The sequence below is a fragment of the Aegilops tauschii genome, chromosome 7 (genome assembly GCF_002575655.3).
Source record: "Aegilops tauschii subsp. strangulata cultivar AL8/78 chromosome 7, Aet v6.0, whole genome shotgun sequence".
In the NCBI taxonomy this organism is placed as follows: Eukaryota; Viridiplantae; Streptophyta; class Magnoliopsida; order Poales; family Poaceae; genus Aegilops; species Aegilops tauschii.
The window spans coordinates 374,845,868-374,860,454 of record NC_053041.3 but is presented as its reverse complement, the minus strand read 5'-3'; the positions used below and the strand labels follow the sequence as shown (position 1 = coordinate 374,860,454).

The 14,587-nt window shown below is 44.3% G+C and overlaps 1 protein-coding gene across 1 annotated transcript; it reads right to left on the bottom strand.

Moving 5' to 3' along the window:
- Positions 1-2,222: 2,222 nt before the first annotated feature.
- LOC141027178 (uncharacterized) lies at positions 2,223-3,967 on the bottom strand. Its single transcript, XM_073504154.1, has 4 exons — positions 3,673-3,967; positions 3,137-3,531; positions 2,570-2,668; positions 2,223-2,294 (listed from the first exon to the last, which is right to left on the bottom strand). Exons 1-4 carry the CDS (start codon positions 3,965-3,967, stop codon positions 2,223-2,225), a joined length of 861 nt encoding a protein of 286 aa, XP_073360255.1.
- Positions 3,968-14,587: the final 10,620 nt, after the last annotated feature.

The following is a 14,587-nucleotide window of genomic DNA, read 5'->3' as shown; positions in this document are numbered from 1 at the left end:
TATTGCGTGAGTGTTAGCAATTATGAAAGACTAAATGATAGTTGAGTATGTGGACTTGCTCGAAAGCTCTGACATAGACTCTTTCTGATGTTATGATAAATTGCAATTGCTTCAATGACTGAGATTATAGTTTGTTGGTTCTCAATGAAGTTTCTTATTCATACTTTGCGTTGTGAATAGATTATTACTTGAGCATAAGAAATCATATGACAATATCCATATATGTTGTTGTTATGAGAATAATCATGATGCCCTCATGTCCGTATTTTATTTTATCGGCACCTCTACCTCTAAACATGTGGACATATTTATCATTATCGGCTTCCGCTTGAGGACAAGCGAGGTCTAAGATTGGGGGAGCTGATACGTCCATTTTGCATCATGCTTTTATATCGATATTTATTGCATTATGGGCTGTTATTACACGTTATGTCACAATACTTATGTCTATTCTCTCTTATTTTACAAGGTTTACATAAGGAGGGAGAATGCCGGCAGCTGGAATTCTGGGCTGGAAAAGGAGCAAATATTAGAGACCTATTCTGCACAACTCCAAAAGTCCTGAAACTCCACGAAAGTTATTTTTGGAAATAATAAAAAATACTGGGCAGAAGAAATACGTCAGGGGGGCCACCACCTGTCCACGAGGGTGGGGGGCGCGACCTACCCCCCAGGGCGTGCCCCCCTGCCTCGTGGGCCCCCTGTTGGTCCTTCGGTGGCCATCTTCTACTATATGAAGTCTTTCGTCCAGGAAAAAATCATAGGCAAGCTTTCGGGACGAGACTCCGCCGCCACGAGGCGGAACCTTGGCGGAACCAATCTAGGGCTCCCTCAGAGCTGTTCTGCCGGGGACACTTCCCTCCGAGAGGGGGAAATCATCACCATCACCCACGCTCCTCTCATCGGGAGAGGGCAATCTCCATCAACATCTTCACCAGCACCATCTCCTCTCAAACCCTAGTTCATCTCTTGTATCCAATTCTTGTCTCATAGTCCGGGATTGGTACCTGTAGGTTTTTTTTTTGACCGAGCACTGTAGGGAAAGCCCCCACAGCCATTTATTGATTTAATATAACATAATTACAAGGATTACAAAGGCTACCAGGAGTAGCTAAGAAGGAAAAGAAAACAAAAAATACATTTAAGGGGGTAGAAAGGAGACCCATCTAACCAGGTCTTCCTTGAACCTCACCTTGATTCTGTGAGAAAGTAAAAGCATATCATTCACAAAAGCCCCTCTCCACCTATTAAAACTGGGCCTTTCCTGTCCGAAATTTTTTCCATTTCTGATGATCCAGATATTCCAGCAAGCAGTGAAGACCACTTTAGCAAAGAAAGGGTGTGCAAATTTTCTCTTAGCATTGAGCACAATCTTGCCCATGTCATTTCCAGCTTCCCAATCAATCTGGAGAAAATTCCAAACCCTCTGACTAAAATTACAGTTGAAGAAAAGATGATCCCTATCTTCCCTGGTGTGAGTGGGACAAAGCACACAATTAACTCCATCATCTATATGCCAATGCCTTCTTTCCACCATATCCTTATTATTAGCATCCAGGCAAAGACCTTGATCTTCATGGTGCAGCAGCTCCTCCAAATCCAAGTCAAGACAGGGTTAAAAGTATGATTAATGAACCTGGATACATAAAATTGTTTGGCAGTATAGGGTTTGTTAGAGCCATGCCAAGACCAAACATCCTTCAGATCAGAATTCCTCTCATGATTCAGCATAAGAGATTTCAGAACCAGAAGCTCATTGTGTGCCTGCTCAGAAAGTGGGAGATGAAACCAAGAGATCAGGTCATGGGTAGAAAATCCATCCTTGACTGAGACCAGAGCATCTTTGACATAAGAAAATAACCTGGAAACCTGTGCTGCAAAGGCAAGACAGAGTTTCCAAGCTCCCATTTATCCTACCAGAAAAGAGCAGTGTCACCCTCATTAACTTTAACCCATGTGACTTCTCTGAATTGATCCATGATTTTAAGAATGTCCCTCCACCAGAAAGACCCACATGGAGTGGTTCCTTGTGGGACAAGTTCATGGTAATATGAGTTCCAAATGAGATGTACCCAAGGAATTCCAGCCTTGTTGAGGAACTTATTGACATGCTTCAATAAGAGGGCCACATTTTGAAAACCAAGGTCTAGGATGCCAAGCCTCCTTTGTTTTTGGGTCTACAAATCAGATCCCAAGCAGCCAGAGAAGGAGCAGGTCCTTGCCTATTTTTTCTCCACAAGCACTGCCTTTGAATTATGTGCAGTTGCTTCAGAATACCAGGAGCAATAAGCAAACTGCAGAGGAAGAATATTGGTAAGGAGGACAAAGCAGAGTTTAAGTATTGCAGTCGACCTCCCTGAGCAAGGAAAGATGAACTAGCAGACATTCTCCTCTCCATGCAAGTAACCAGAGGCAGCACATCAGACATTGGAGGTTTGGTAGTTCCAACTGGTAAACCTAGATAGGTGAAGGGCATCTTTCCCACTTGACAACCAAAAATGGATGCCAATCTCTGGATTTCCTCTTGAGAAACATTTATTGGGATCATAGAAGATTTGTGGTAATTAACCTCCAGGCCAGTGGACTGAGAAAAAACCAGCAACATTTTCTTAAGAGCCAAAAGCTGTGCTTCATCAGCAGGTACCACAATCAAAGTGTCATCGGCATACTGCACAATTGGGTAGTCCTTGTCATGACAGGGAATAGGCAGTTTAATTTCCCCTCTGGTATGCATGTCATTGACCACAGATTGCAAGAGATCTGCAGCAAGAACAAAAAGAAGAGGGGATACTGGGTCTCCTTGTCTAACCCCTTTTTTACAGACAAATTTTTCCCCAGGCACACCATTAAGCAGAACAGAGGAGGTCCCAGATGACAAAAGAGATTTCACCCAACTAATCCGTTTCTCATTAAAACCCTTGTGCTTCATGATCTGAAAGATAGCTTCATGTTCAATGGAGTCAAAAGCTTTCTCAAAATCTAGTTTGAGAATCAAAATGGGCCTTTTGGATTGATGACACTGATGCAAATATTCCAATGTCCACCCAATGCAGTCTTGAATTGTCCTAGACTTAATGAAACCATACTGGTTTTTATGGATGCACATCATTATCAATTCCTGAAATCTATTGGCTACCATTTTGGACAGAAACTTAATACCCATGCCAGTCAAAGAAATAGGCATGTAATCTCCAACCACTTCAGGTGAAAGTTTCTTAGGAATCAAAGTGATGAAAGACTCATTTATGTTTTCCAAGCTGGCTTTACCATCATAAAAATCCTGAGCTAAAGCATAGAACTCATGCTTAATAATGTGCCAGCACTTCTTGAAGAAGAGGCCATTGAAACCATCTGGTCCAGGGGCTTTATCAATGGGCATATGCTTGACCACCAGGTCCATTTCCTCAATTGTAAAGGGTTTTGTCAAAACCTCAAGGCCAGGCACATGTTGTAGCAGGACAGACAGATCAAAACCCATAACAATTCCTATTGAAACTCCCATCCGTCCTTTAAAAGCACTCCAGATCATACCTTCCATTTGAGAGTGATCAGAAATAACAGCACCATCAGGCTACTGCAAGCTAGCAATAGAGTTTCTTCTAAACCTTTCTGTAGCCATGGCATGGAAAAATTTAGTGTTTTCCTCGCCCACTTTGATGTATCTAATAGTACATCTCTTCTTCCAGTACAAAAACTGTGTACGCAACAAATTTTCCAAATGCAGTTTGACAATTTTCCTGAAATTAAATTCCTGCCTAAATAGAGGCCTGAGCTCCTCCAAGTTATCTAGCAGTAAAATGACCTTGTTGCAGCTAGAGATGAGCAGCTTCATCTTGGAAAAACTAGTTTGCCACCTCTTTAGGTCCTGCCTGAGAGTTTTCAGCTTATCAGCAATGATTGCAGAGGAGTGAGATTTATTAGATGGTTTGCTCCAAGATTTCTGCACACACTCCAAGAAACCCTCCATGTGCACCCAGTAATTCTCAAATCTGAAGATTTTACACTTAGGAATGGAGGTTTTAATTACCACAACACAAGGCACATGGTCTGAAGCAGTTCTAGCCAAAGGAAGTGCTTCAGTAAAAGGATAAACAGATATCCAGTTAGTGGAGGTAAAAAACCAATCCAGCTGCTCCAGCAAAGGGGAATCTTGCATGTTAGACCAAGTATAAGACCTCCCCTTGAGTGGCAATTCAAGCAAACCCAGGTGACCAATAATTTCATTGAAGATCAAGATATCATCAACATCTCCCCCTGGTAAATTTCTGTTTTCAGAGGACCTGATGAAATTAAAATCTCCAATGATTCCTCTGGTACCTGTAGGTTGCTAGTAGTGTTGATTACTCCTTGTAGTTGATGCTAGTTGGTTTATTTGGTGGAAGATCATATGTTCGGATCCTATATGCATATTAATACCCCTCTGATTATGAACATGAATATGCTTTGTGAGTAGTTACGTTTGTTCCTGAGGACATGGGAGAAGTCTTGCTATTAGTAGTCATGTGAATTTGGTATTCGTTCGATATTTTGATGAGATGTATGTTGTCTATCCTCTAGTGGTGTTACGTGAACGTCGACTACATGACACTTCACCATTATTTGGGCCTAGAGGAAGGCATTGGGAAGTAATAAGTAGATAATGGGTTGCTAGAGTGACAGAAGCTTAAATCCTAGTTTATCCGTTGCTTCGTAAGGGGCTGATTTGGATCCACATGTTTCATGCTATGGTTAGGTTTACCTTAATACTTTTGTTGTAGTTGCGGATGCTTGCAATAGAGGTTAATCATAAGTGGGATGCTTGTTCAAGTAAGAACAGCACCCAAGCACCGGTCCACCCACATATCAAATTATCAAAGTACCGAACGCGAATCATATGAACGTGATGAATACTAGCTTGACGATAATTCCCATGTGTCCTCGGGAGCGCTTTTCTCTATATAAGAGTTTGTCCAGGCTTGTCCTTTGATACATAAAGGATTGGGCCACCTTGCTGCACTTTATTTACTTTTGTTATTTGTTGCTCGTTACAAATTATCTTATCACAAAACTATCTGTTACCTATTATTTCAGTGCTTGTAGAGAATACCTTGCTGAAAACCGCTTATCATTTCCTTCTGCTCCTCGTTGGGTTCGACACTCTTACTTATCGAAAGGACTATGATAGATTCCCTATACTTGTGGGTCATCACAATCAAAGATTGATGCCAGTGAAAATAAATGAACAGAACCTAACGATCTACAATATCACAATCTGCAACCTCAGCGCGGATGACGCCCATAAGCATGTGGGCAAGTTCTTGCTGCTTTGCTATACTGTCTGTGAAAACATTGATCAGTTGTTGTTGCACGGGAATGTGCAACTCTAATTCCTCCACCATTTCCATCATTGCTTCAGCCATTAATTGGTTCACAGACATACATTTTTTCCGTTGCATTCGAGATAGAGGAAACAGAACAGATTCAGATGGCGATTTTGGCAGGCTTGTATTATTGATAGTGGAGAGTGTCTCGACCACTGCATCATAACATAAATTAGGAGGGGAACCGAACAGATTAATCATGAGTTATTGCCATATTACCTGGCCTAGATTTATTGGAAAGAAACAATGGGTTGCCTTGCTGTTTTCAGAGTTTGTCTTCTTATCTTCAGCAGCCTGCACCAAATTAACACACTAGCATTGCTATCATTGGCCAGGTCAGATAATAGGAAAGCAACATTGACACAACGAACATTTGGGAAACTAGCCTACACCAAATTAACACAATATGGCACAGCTATCATCAGCTAGGTAAGGTAATACGAAAGCAACATTGACAAAATGAATGAATGGGCAACCAGAGCAGCACTACAATTCAGTAATGTGCATGATATGAGATAGTACACTCATGCAGCTCAGTATGCAAAACTACCAGGCAGTTTTCCTTACAAAAATCAACATTGGCGCCTTTAACATTTTGCTACAACTAATTTGAGATCAGATAAAGGTTGGATTCACGCAGATTAACAAAATACATGCTGATGTAAAAATATAGTGATATACAACAGGTACTTACATCAGCATTGGAGCACAGAGAATTCCCAATGGAGGAAGTCTTCTATCGTTTAACCTTACTTTCTAAAAGAGAGATGTGTAAGAAACATGTAGAAAATATGATCAGAATGCTATAAAATTTCATGATGCGAGGATACGCACACGCTTCTTAGAATGGAGTTGACATATTTTTGCTGGACTGGAGCGGACTAGTTCTTTGGCCACTGGAATCTGCTTATTATCAATGGGAGTTGGGTTTCTCTGTACTGGAGCAGTATCTATGAAAACTGGAGTTGGTTTATTATCTCCTGGCATTTGGATCTTTTGCAAAGACCTGATTTGTAACCCTTCAGATTCTAACATAGACGTCTTCCCCTTGCATGTCTTATATAGAAGAATGATGCTTCAATTATAAAACATGCTACAACAGAGATGGAATAGGTACTGAAGAATAGAAAGGCATGACATATTGACATGTATTCCATCCATCCGAAAATAAATGGATGGGTCTAGGTGTATTTCAGTTCTAGATACATCCTGTTTTATCCATTTCTGCGACATGTAATCCGGACGGAGGGAGTATGATGTAAGAGCTAGGGATACGACAGGACAACAGTGTAAAAAACACTACTTGAATGTAAAAATGTATGCTAGTGGAATACATACAGAAAAACACTAAGGCAACATATGCGTGTATGATTGGGAAACTAAGATGGCATTGCAAGAGACCACTAGAATAGCACTTCAATGTAAAAAAAACATGGTATGGTAGACAGATGAAGTACATACTGATGAATAACAATGCATAAGATATTGAGAAGCATGATGTCCAAACTAAGCAGATGGCATTGCGATAGAGTAGAATGACAGTACTTGAATTTGAAAACATGCTATCATGAATGGAATAGGTACTGAAAAAACAAGAAGGCATGCCATATTTACATGCATGATCAGCAGGCTAAGCACAAGGCATTGCAACAGAGTAGATGCACTCCAGGACATTATATGCATGTTAGAGCAAGGACCTTATGGGGTGAATAGGATTCATCATCTTTCTGCAAGTCTTGTGAAGAACTGCCTTTACATGTTCCGTCATATTGGGTATCATTGACGTCAAGTTTGTTGGCCGTTACATTACTCTGTGAGGTTCTTGTGGATAAATCAGTGTGTGCAATTATATCTGACATGCATGGAAGACAACTAGTAGTTAGATTTATGTAATGAGTGCCTGTAGGAGACGACATAAATAGTAGAACTGCGGTTAACTAGCAGCAACAGGTCTCAAAAACTAAAGGGAGAACACAGATGAAAGATACAGAATATGTATTGTTTGTACTCGAGATTAACTAGATGGCACACAAAAGTATTAAGGAACAACATAGGTTATACTAGAAGTGGTATAATACTATAATCACTAGCCTGTGGGATAGCATTGGCTAATGGATGATAACTATGGAACAGCATTACCTAAAGAACAAGTCTCTTAGCTGAACTATGGAACAGCGTTAACTCCTGAACAAGACCCGTAAGAGATCAACATGAATATACATTGAAATGTGATAATCTATTTTCCATGCTTAGATGAATAACAAAGCCATAAATGTTACACACAAGTAAGATGAGGGTACAACCTATCTGGCCGCCATCCATAGGAGTGAGCATCATGTGCTGACTTGTCGATGGCCCTGCAGTTCTTGTGGCTGTCCATGTCGGGCACGCGCATTCGATGCAGGGAACTGTTAAGTGGGGACTATAGATCCCTTCTAGTGTATGCTTCCCTTGTTGGAGCAGCTGCGGTGAGTCGGAAGACGGTGTGGCTGAAGATGCAGAAAACGCATAATGTTAAGAACGACACATCTCTCTGATTTGAAGAAATACCCTAAGAGATCAACAGCAAGGTACAAGAGTGGTCACACGTCTGTTGACTGAAGACTAAATTGGGGTCACACGATTTTATTTTATTTTGGTACTGTCCGATCTACGCCGGATGGCTTTGATGGCCGTCTTGTGCCTCCCGGCTGACACTATTCGGAATCTTCCCCGAAGAGCCAGCGACCACCGGCAGAGCAGCCTGCCTCCGTCGTCCGTGGTCCCGACCAAAACCCCGCTCCCCGCCCCACCGCACTGTTGTGGTTGCGCCGCCCCCGGGCCAATCCACAAAGACTCGCCGTCATCCAGATCCAGCGGCGGCAGTACCTTCAACCCACGCAACTCTAAGATAGCCATCTAAGCGCTGCTTCCGTGGCGAACTTGCGCCCCCGCAGCCTTACGTTAGACACCAGCCAACCGGCAGCCTAGGAGCTCCATTGGCTCGAGGGGTGCTGCTTCCCATTGGGAATTGATTGGCCCAGAATAAAAATTCAGACAACTGATGCCTAAATAAAGTGATTTCAAATGAGGGTGCGACCTATCTGGCGGCCCGGTGAAGTAGGCAGCTCCAGCTGCCTAGTCAGTGAGGCCGGCGCGGTTGCGGTGGCTACCGGTGGCAGGGAAGCGGAGATGTCGTGATGGTTGACGGCTACGGGGAAGTAGCGCCGGGGCTCTCGACGGTCCAAAGTTGGAGCCGCTCCAGCGCCGTGAACAACGGCGGGGGTGAATCGGCTCCGGTACGGTTCACGCGGCCGTCGTCGAGGTAGCTCCGGCAGCACGGAGTAAGAGGCACACGGCCCAGTGCACGACGGCAAATGGGCAGCGTCTCCGGGATTAGAGAGGAGGGCGGCTGTGAATTTGGTGCGGTGGGGGCGCCATGGAGGAGGGGCTGAGGTTTCGCGGCTCGGGAGAAGGGAGCTTCCGGGGAGAAGGTGATTTGGCGCCCACGAGGTATGAATGGGGAATTGGGAGGGGGAACCATGTCTTACGGACGCATTTGTCTGAAATGTGGGGGGAGTTACAGTTCTACCCCTGCCTTTAGGCTTCTCGGCTTGGGTCTGTGTACTGAGGGTCGGGGATAGTAGAGTAACTTTGCTTCTCCCAAATAGTGGGCGCGAGCGATTTCGGGCGAGGAGGGCGTGTTTTGAAATATAGTGGGCGCGAGCGATTTCGAGCGAGGAGAATGTGTTTTGAAATAGTGGGCGCGAGCTATTTCGGGCGAGGAGAGGGTGTTTTGCCGACCATGGTTTATGAATTATTCGGGACATGCAATTTCGGCCGAGGAGAAGGCGCGCTTGGATGAAGTTACGAACCTACCCTCAATGTACAACGGGCCAATTGATGCATGTCCCACATAGGCCGGTAATTTCACATCTCCCATTTATTTGCTCGCGCGAATTCCACCGAGCAGAGGGTGTTTAACGGTTCGTTCAAATTTTGGGAGAACGAGCATCCACGTCTACCTTACCAAGTCGATTCGAATCAAATTTTGAAATATTAGCTTGCCACTTCTTTTTTAGATGGAGAGATGATGCTCGGGAGTAATGTGTTTTTACATGCTCGTTGCTAGCGATTTACTATATGACAAATAATTGACCCACTCAAAACCGGGAATCAAACCCAAAATGAAATATCTCGTTTCAATGAAATAGCTCGTTCACCAGGTCAAAATAGTGAACTAAATTCAAAATTGAACACCTCAATCGAGTAGCATGTTGTACAGTATTATAGTACTCCATGAACATGTTGAGAGTCAAATTAATGAACTTGTTTGATATAAGCATATCTCCATTCATGTGTGGATTGCAGACAACATGTTCTCCAATTTAAATATTTGAATGCAAGTAATATCGAAACATGGTTTATATGAGTCTTTGATGCATAAAACGCGAACTCCCCCTCTTCCAGACTCCTGCTCTCTCTCTCTCTCTCTCTCTCTCTCTCTCTCTCTCTCTCTCTCTCTCTCTCTCTCTCTCTCGCCGACAATCTTCAATTCTATCGCACGCATCCAACACACAAACTTTTTTGGTCCCTATCCCACTCTCTCCGTCTCTCTCTCTCTTTGTGTGTGGGGGGGGTCTTTCTAGTCCGCATGCATATATACTCCATCTATAGGTCTCTCTCGCACACTATGTATGATTCTCTAGTCCAAGCTAAATATCTTGGGTGCACTCATCGTACGCACACAAATTCCTTGGCTCGTTGCCCGTAACTATCTCACGCACCACTCTGTCATCTCGGAGCTCTTCCCTCTCTCTCTCTCTCAAACTCTCCATCTACCTGGGTCACACATCCACATGCATATCTCACTCGCACTCGATAGACCCATCTAAAACTCTATCTCTCTCCCTCGTTCTCTCTCCATCTCACACGCACACACACAATCTCATGCCTAGCCAAGTATGATGGTCTCTCACTCAAATGTAGGCACACGCAGTCCCCCCCTATATGTGTATGACTAGCTAATCTTAGTCTCCATCACAAACATATGCATGGTCTATCTCGATTTCTCTCGGGGCATCTTTCTATCGCGCACGCACCTCCCTCGATCCCTCACCCATATAGTCCCCTCACAATCTCGAGGGGATCTCTCTATCACAAACACACCCTCTCTCCCTCCCCATGCATCCATGTTCTCCATGTGTCCCTCTCGACCTTTGTTCCTTGTTGGCCAGACCTCTATTGGACATGTGCTATAGGGGTGTCTCTCTCCGTTGCAAACAATCACGCACTAGCTATCTTCGTGTATCTCCTCACCTCACTTTTCTATCCCGGAGATGCATGCGTGATATGTTTGCATAAGAAATGAAAAAACACACACTCTCTCTAATTTATCGTTTGTTGTCCCTTTCTCTTTCACACACATACTCTTTTTGCACACTCACTCATTCTCCTTCACACGCACTTGATCTCTCTCGACTTAGGCACTCTCTTTGGTCCATAGCATATAGATTTATTGAAAAGTCAAACATCACAAAGTTGGACCATGTACGTGGAGAAAAACATTTACATCTAGAACGGCAAACATATACCATTAGATTCATCATGAGATGCAGTTTCGTATGATGTATCTTTGGTATTGTAGATATAAATACCATTTGCGTAAACCTGATCAAAGTTTCCAAAGTTCGACTTCTAAAAAATTTACATGCACTGCATTATCGAGCGGATGGAATATCTTTTTCCCCCTCTCAGCTATCTGACGCACCACTCAGCCTTATCGGGGCTCCTCTATCTCTCTCAAACTTTATATCTCCCTGGTTCACACATACACATGTCTCGCTCGCGCTACACATAGACCCATCCAACACTCTCCGCCCTTGTTCTCTCTCTATGTGACACGCACCCCCCTAAGTACCATAATCCCTCACTCCATCATAGGCGCACGCACTCCCCCTAAGTATGATTATCTCTCACTAGCCATCTGGAACACACGTATTGTCTCCTTCCATCCATACGTCTATCTCGATATTTCTCGGGGTATCTTCTATCGCGCGCACACCTTGTCACTCGATATCCCACCCATGTAATCTCATCACGATCTCCACGGGATCTCTCTATGACAAACATACACTCTCTCCTCCCCATGTCTGCATTTTCTCCGTACGTCTCTCTCGACCTCTCTCCCTTGTTTGTCAGACCCCTCTTGGCCACGTGCTAGGGGTCTTTCTCTCTCGGTTGCACACAACCACACACTATCTCCTCACCTTGCTTCCGTCGTCGAAGATGCATGTGTGATATGTTTGCATAAGACACACACGCCTTTTCTCTATTTTTATCATGTGTTGTCCATGTCTCTTTCACACACGCACACACACTTTTTTCACTCACTCTTTCTATTTCTCTCTCTCTCTCTAGTTAGGGACTCTCTCACGTACATAAGCATATGGATGTTTTGAAAAGTCAAACCTCATAAAAGTTTGACCAGGTATATGTGGAGAAAAACATTTACATCTGGAACGATCATTAGATTCATCACAACATGTACTTACTTCATACTATCATTTAACTTTGGTATTGTAGATATAAGTAATTTCTTTATAAACTTGGTCAAAGTTTCAAAAGTTTGACTTTAAAAAAATGTTGGTACTACATTATCAAACGGAGGGAGTAGCTCTTTCTCTCTCTCTCTCTACTATCTCTCATGGGCCTCCCCTCTCACTCGAACTCTCTATACCGACGGACTATACGCTAATTGTGTCAGCATATAGCTCCGTATATTGTTTAGTTGACCGGTCAACCAGTCCACATGCTGCCTTGTCAGCTCATGTTCTCTATCTTCGTGTGCTGGCCCATGTGGCAGTGGGTGAAAATAAGTAAACTAAAGGCCCATCTGACATGCGGTGAAGTAAACAAAGTTGAAACCACTCGGGGTAGCACCCCGCACGCCAGTAAATTGAGGGCGCATTGAGGACACACTTCTTCCGCGTGAAGGATGCACTCGCGCACAATTCACCACTGCGCAGCGGCATGCACAGAAGGACGCACTTGCGCACACCCAGCAGGCCAGCACACAACACACACCAACACACGTGTACACCGGCGTCGCCGCCGGTTGAGATGGACGGCGAGGCAGCCAACAAGCGGAGGCGGTTCGAGCCGCATCCGGCAAGCCTGGACTTCATCAGCAGCCTCCCCGACGACATGCTGCTTGTCATCATCGGCCTCCTCCCCACCAAATCTGCCGTGTGGACCACCCTGCTCTCCCGGCGGTGGCGCCCCCTCTGGCGCCGCGTCCTCCTCAACCTCACCATCGAAAGCTGCCTCTGCGGAAGGGATTGCAAACGCATGGCCGCAGTCTCCAAGATCCTTTCATCGCACCCTGGGCTAGCCAGACGCCTTGACATCCGCATGTTCAGTACCAACTGCAAGGTCCAAGCCAAGTTCGACGAGTGGTTCTTATGCCCCACCCTAGATGAGCTCGAGGAGCTCAGCTTTGAAGCTGGATGATGTCGCTCTCTGTCGCTGTCCGCACTCTGCCTCACGCCAACGCTGCGCCGCGCCAGCTTCAGCTCCTGCTATCTTCCCCAGATTAATGTCACGCCTTCCCTTCTTCTCCCTCAACTCAAGCAACTCCCTCTTCGACATTGGCATCTCGAAGCAGGCTATGGAGCACCTGCTCCGCAGCTGTACTGCGCTCGAGTACCTTCGTCTTGAGCAGATCCACGGGTTCATTAGCCTCCACATCGCCTCGATGAATCTCCGATGGATTTATATGTCTTGCTGGCCCCGCAACAAGACATCAATTGGGAAGAGATCACTCCAGCTGTTCCACATTATGGTCATTGAGAATGCGCCTTTCCTTGAGAGATTGCTTGTATCTGATCTAGAAGTTCCAACAAAAATTAGGGTCATTGACGCGCCGAAATTGACAGCGTTGGTGTACTCGTCTGCCAAATTCTCCGAACTCTTTATTGGATCCGTAATCGTTCAGGTAGAGCACTCACCTTCTTCTCCGTCTTCTTGAATTTCACATTTTTAAATTTCTTCTAGATGTATTTACGACCGTCTTCCAGAAAATGATTCCCACAAGCTTCACCCAGTCTATGTGCACAGTGGAGATCTTGGCAATAAAATCTATCGGCCCCAATCTGGATCAAGTTGTTGGATTGAAGGAAATATGCCCTAGAGGCAATAATAAAGTTATTATTTATTTCCTTATATCATGATAAATGTTTATTATTCATGCTAGAATTGTATTAACCGGAAACATAATACATGTGTGAATACATAGACAAACAGAGTGTCACGAGTATGCCTCTACTTGACTAGCTCGTTGATCAAAGATGGTTGTGTTTCCTGGCCATAGACATGAGTTGTCATTTGATTAACGGGATCACATCATTAGGAGAATGATGTGATTGACTTGACCCATTCCGTTAGCTTAGCACTCGATCGTTTAGTATGTTGCTATTGCTTTCTTCATGACTTATACATGTTCCTATGACTACGAGATTATGCAACTCCCGTTTACCGGAGGAACACTTTGTGTGCTACCAAACGTCACAACGTAACTGGGTGATTATAAAGGTGCTCTACAGGTGTCTCCAAAGGTACTTGTTGGGTTGGCGTATTTCGAGATTAGGATTTGTCACTCCAATTGTCGGAGAGGTATCTCTGGGCCCACTCAGTAATACACATCACTATAAGCCTTGCAAGCATTGTGACTAATGAGTTAGTTGCGGGATGATGTATTACGGAACGAGTAAAGAGACTTGCCGGTAACGAGATTGAACTAGGTATTGAGATACCGACGATCGAATCTCAGGCAAGTACCATACCGATGACAAAGGGAACAACGTATGTTGTTATGCGGTCTGACCGATAAAGATCTTCATAGAATATGTGGGAACCAATATGAGCATCCAGGTTCCGCTATTGGTTATTGACCGGAGAGGTGTCGTGGTCATGTCTACATAGTTCTCGAACCCGTAGGGTCCGCACGCTTAACGTTACGATGACAGTTATATTATGAGTTTATATGTTTTGATGTACCGAAGGTTGTTCGGAGTCCCGGATGTGATCACGGACATGACGAGGAGTCTCGAAATGGTCGAGACATAAAGATTGATATATTGGAAGCCTATGTTTGGACATCGGAAGTGTTCCGGGTGAAATCGGGATTTTTCCGGAGTACCGGGAGGTTACCGGAACCCCCCGGTAACTTAATGGGCCTTAGTGGGCCT

What these genes read in the sequence shown, in the direction of transcription:
- LOC141027178 (XM_073504154.1), bottom strand. Translation starts at nt 3,967, where the DNA reads ATGGAGGGTTTCTTGGAGTGTGTGCAGAAATCTTGGAGCAAACCATCT. An exon ending in TTTGTACTGGAAGAAGAGAT is followed by an intron (nt 3,532 to 3,672) that starts GTACTATTAGAT and finishes CTCAAATGGAAG; the next exon opens with GTATGATCTGGAGTGCTTTT. An exon ending in TTAAGTTTCTGTCCAAAATG is followed by an intron (nt 2,669 to 3,136) that starts GTAGCCAATAGA and finishes CCAATTGTGCAG; the next exon opens with TATGCCGATGACACTTTGAT.